At 38.9% G+C, this 4,766-nt stretch overlaps 1 protein-coding gene across 3 annotated transcripts in view; it reads right to left on the bottom strand.

Moving 5' to 3' along the window:
• The window catches only part of C5H3orf33 (chromosome 5 C3orf33 homolog), a 17,093-nt gene that overhangs the window by 10,506 nt on the left and 1,821 nt on the right, over positions 1 to 4,766 (bottom strand). For 2 of the 3 annotated variants that reach the window (XM_029940012.1, XM_029940014.1), the window contains exon 2: positions 3,990 to 4,049. The exons of the other annotated variant lie outside the window; for it this stretch is intronic. In XM_029940012.1, coding sequence (XP_029795872.1) covers positions 3,990 to 4,049 — 60 coding nt within the window. The remainder of the gene's footprint in view (positions 1 to 3,989; positions 4,050 to 4,766) is intronic. 3 annotated transcript variants of the gene reach the window in all.

The raw sequence follows: 4,766 nt of genomic DNA, 5'->3' as shown, positions 1-4,766 counted from the left end.
AAAAAATAAAATATCTTTATAATAAAAAAAAAGATGCACATAAAAAAGACACAAGAGTGCCTTGATGTTTGGAATTTTAGAAATTAGTAAGCGGGGCGCCTGGGTGGCTCAGTCGGTTAAGCGTCCGACCTCAGCTCTGGTCATGATCTCACAGTTTATGAGTTTGAGCCCCACGTCGGGCTCTGTGTTGACAGCTAGCTCAGAGCCTAGAGCCTGCTTCGGATTCTGTGTCTCCCTCTCTCTCTGTCTTTTCCCTATTCACGCTCTGTCCCTCAAAAATAAATAAATGCAAAACAAAAAAATTTAAAAAAAAAGAAATTAGTAAGCAGCTAGAGGAGGAAACTGAATAGAACCCAATGTTCTATTCCCTTGAGCTTAGACTCAAGGAGTATGTAAAGAACCTTTAAAGGCAGATCCAACTGTATCTACCTTTTCTGGATCCAATAATCCCTCAACAACATAAAGTTCAGTGCTGTGTTTCCGTGACATGGCAGGCAGGAAGATGAACTAACTATACATATAAAACCAGAATACTACTGCAGGGCAATACATAAAGAGGTTTCAGATAAAGTGTAAGTGCTAACACTTTACATCTTATCCAAAAATGGAAAGGATAAGAACACCAGAGTAGATATCTTTAAAGGAAGTGAATCCTGAGCTTGTGATCAACAGTCTGCTTTCCACAAGAGGCAGAAAGATGATGCCAATAACAAGGATGTTGTCCCTAAGCTTCAGATGGTGACGTGTCCTAGAAGCAAACAGACAAAAGCAGGAAGCTCTGTGAAGAGAAAATAATAAGGGTTTCAAATTCAAGAAAATGACATTTGATATCCAGTTCTGCCACATACTAGCTGGGCGATGTTGTGAACATTATTTAACTTCTTTGAGCATCCATCTCCTCATCTATAAAATTTGGGTATAAGAATACCTATGTTATCGGATTATTAGAAGTGCAAAATGAAATTATGGAGGGGAGCCTGGGTGGCTCAGTCAGTTAAGCAGCTTACTTCGGCTCAGGTCATGATCCAGTTCGTGAGTTTGAGCCCAGCATTGGCCTCTGTGCTGACAGCTCAGAGCCTGGAGCCTGCTTTGGAATCTGTGTCCCCCTGTCTCTCTGCCCCTCCCCTGCTCATGCTCTGTCTCAGTCTCTCAAAAATAAAAAAACATTTTATAAAAAGTATAAGATGAAATTTGGAATTGTCTATCAGTAACTGAAAGAATACGAGAGCTCAGTAAACTCAGGAAGAAGAAAAAGGAGAGAAAAACAGCAATACAAAAAGAACACTGCAGAGGAACTATTAAGGCCCCTTGTGGTAGGCCCTTCGTTGGTTAGTGCAATATTCGTTATCAAACCTCTCCCTTGTCAGCAGGCACGGTAGGTGCCTTACACTTTCCCAACCTCCTTTCCAACTAGAGGTGGCCATAGGATAAAAGGATGTAAGCAAAAGTCTACTGAAGACTTCTGGGAAATTTTTTGCCTCCTTGATGAGATGTGGCTCACACCTTTCTTTCCCTCTCCTTTTGCTTTGAACAAGAATATGCGGGGTGCCTGGGTGGCTCAGTCGGTTAAGCTTCCAACTTCGGCCCAGGTCATGATCTCACAGTTTGTGGGTTCAAGTCCCACATCGGGCTCTGTGCTGACAGCTCAGAGCCTGGAGCCTGCTTTGGAATCTCTGTCTCCCTCTCTCTCTATTCCTCCCCTGCTCATGCTCTCTCTCTCTCAAAAATAAACAAATATTTAAAAAAAAATTTTTTTTAAAGAATTAGAATATGCTATTTGGAACTAGAGTAGCCATTTCGTGCCATGAGGAAAGGCACAGAGAATCATACACACAAAACTCTCTGTCACTGAGTCACTCTGGATGTCCTGTGACATAAGAATAAAGCCTTTCTATTTGGTTGAGCCACTGTTGGTTGGGGTTTCTCTTACTTGTAGCCAAAGCCAACATTGTTGCACAACAGTTTTCTGTCCCCTGATGTTCCAATGCTTTTTCTAGCTTCTTACCTTGCTTTTCTGATCACATTAGTCACGATTATCAAAAACCATAAAATCTAAATAAAAAGACACCAGAACTAAAGTCTAAAATGAATAACTTCATAATATACTAATATACACTTATAGTAATTAATAAGTAACTTGCAAAGATCAGTAACATACCTAATACTGTACAACTTAAAATCATCTATAATTGATTCATGTAATTTTTAGGAGCTAACAAGAGAAATGACCCCTCTGCATTACTTTTACCTAACCACTTTTATTTTTAAGTTTATTTATTTTGAGAAAGAGAGCATGAGCAGGGGAGGGGCAGAGAGAGAGGGAGACAGAGAACCCCAAGCAGGCTCTGTGCTGTCAGTGAGAAGCCAAACATAGGACTCAATCTCAATAACCATGAGATCACAACCTGGGCTAAATTCAAAAGTCAGAGCTTACCTGACTGAGCCACCAGGCCCCTGATACTTTTACCTAAACTCTTACTCAGATCATTTATATTTTGACAATTTGGAAACCTTCAAACTACAAATGCCATGGAACACAGATTGTAAGGTAAAGAAAAAATGAAATGAAATGAATGAAAACAACTCAAGTTTCAAAAGTTCCATTCTAAAAATATATATAAGCTAAAAATGAATGACTTAAAACATCATGAAATTGTTAAAAGAAAAAACCTATTAGATTATTAGATATAAGGTTAAAAATGAATTCAAGGCACTTAATAAGGAGGATAAAAGTTTTGACATTGGAGTCAGAGGGAAAAGCCAACATTTGGAAAAGCTACAGTATAGTAGAGTAATGCTAATATGATAATATAAAATAATATAGAGATAATAAATGCAGGAAATAAATATACACAGAAGCAATAAATCCATACCAGATTGCAACATGACACTAAAATTATACCCAATGACATGAATCAGCTATAGAAAAAAATACTTCTAAATCTTGAACTACCAAATGGATTTCCAGAATATCTATTATTAAAAAATTATTGGAAGGGCAAAAAAATATGCTAATTGAAAGCATAAATTACTTTTTTTTACATCATATATCCTGCTTTATTCACTGAACAGGTATTACAGATTGCTGCAAATCAGAGAAAGCATAAATTATTCAGTGCTAAAGGACATAATTCGACTGTGATCTAAATCTAAAACCACTACACAAAACAGTTTTGAGACATTCCACAACGACTGAAATGCGAATTTAGTGAGTATAGCATTCTAGCAAACCAAATCCTTTACAGATTCCTTTTTAAGCATGAAGATGTGATGATGAAAATATAGACAGTGCAATTACCTTCCACAAAATCCTGTGGATGTGTTACTTTTCCATCAAGATCTTAAAATATGTTCATTGTTCTAAAATAATACTTAAGGGGGGCGCCTGGGTGGCTCAGTCGGTTGAGCATCCGGCTTCAGCTCAGGTCATGATCTCACAGTCCGTGGGTTCGAGCCCTGCGTTGGGCTCTGTGCTGACAGCTCAGAGCCTGGAGCCTGCTTCAGATTCTGTGTCTCCCTCTCTCTCTGCCCCTCCCCCACTCTCTCTGTCTCTGTCTCTCAAAATAAAAATAAAGACAAAAAAAAAAAAACTTAAAGAAAAAAAAGTAAAAAAAATGAAATAAAATAATATTTAAGGGACACCTGGGTGGCTCAGTCGGTTAAGTATCGAACTTTGGCTCAGGTCATGATCTCACAGTTCGTGAGTTCAAGCCCCACGTCTAGGTCTGTGCTGACAGCTCAGAGCCTGGAACCTGCTTCAGATTCTGTATCTCTGTCTCTCTCTGACCCTTCTGTGCTTGCATTCTCTCTCTCTCTCAAAATAAATAAACATTAAAATTAAAAAAGAATAATAATAATAATATTTAAAACTTCTAGTATGAATAGCAAAATGATACACAGCTTGAGACAAAAACTGTCTTGAGGTGCGAAAAAAACGAACCGTCTCTTGCTTATCACAGTTCATAGTGCCTTCTTCATTTTTAACTTACCAGCCGAATACTTCTTAGAAGTAACATTATTCCAGCTATGGCCATTACGGTGCTGACGTTCTTCAGAAAGAGATTAAATTATTAATTCTCATTAGTTATTATCCGTAATAGTGAAAGTACTGATTAGAAGGGGGGAAATGAAGAAGACTACCCTCCCTGTATCTGTCCAAATAAGGCACATCTTTCAACCAAAGGCCCATTTCTTCCAAAAAGCTTCCTTAACTGCCCACCTACTCATTAATCCCCCTTTCTTCCCCAAACACTCTGGCATGCGCAGTAATTACATATGTAACATTTTGTTGCTCTCTATTGCCTTTTACTTTACCCATGTGTTGCTTAACTGTATGAGTCAGTCTAAGACTTCTTGAATGATGCCCACAGCAACTCCCAGAACCCTGAGCCTACAGTGGGAATTTAAATCTTTGGCAGAAAAATTTACCACCAAAACCTTAAAATACAATGCCTCGGATGTATCTGTAGGTGAACAGTTGGTAAAAACTTATTGATGTTTTTAAAGTGCTTCATTTAAACTGAAACAGACCTAAGAGAGATTAATTTAAAAATAAGAACCCTGAGGGGTGCCAGGGTGGCTCAGTGGGTTGGCTAGGCGTCAGACTATGGCTCAGGTCATGATAAGGCCACTTGTGAGTTCCAGCCCCGCGCCTGGCCTGGAGCCTGCTTCGGATTCTGGACTCCCTCTCTCCCTGCTCCTCCCCCCCCCACACTCTGTCTCCCTCTCAAAAATAAAATAAAAACATTAAGAGAGAGAGAGAGAGA

The sequence above is a fragment of the Suricata suricatta genome, chromosome 5, assembly GCF_006229205.1.
Source record: "Suricata suricatta isolate VVHF042 chromosome 5, meerkat_22Aug2017_6uvM2_HiC, whole genome shotgun sequence".
Lineage (NCBI taxonomy): Eukaryota > Metazoa > Chordata > Mammalia > Carnivora > Herpestidae > Suricata > Suricata suricatta.
The sequence above is the reverse complement of the archived record's forward strand: the minus strand, read 5'-3'. Positions and strand labels throughout refer to the sequence as shown.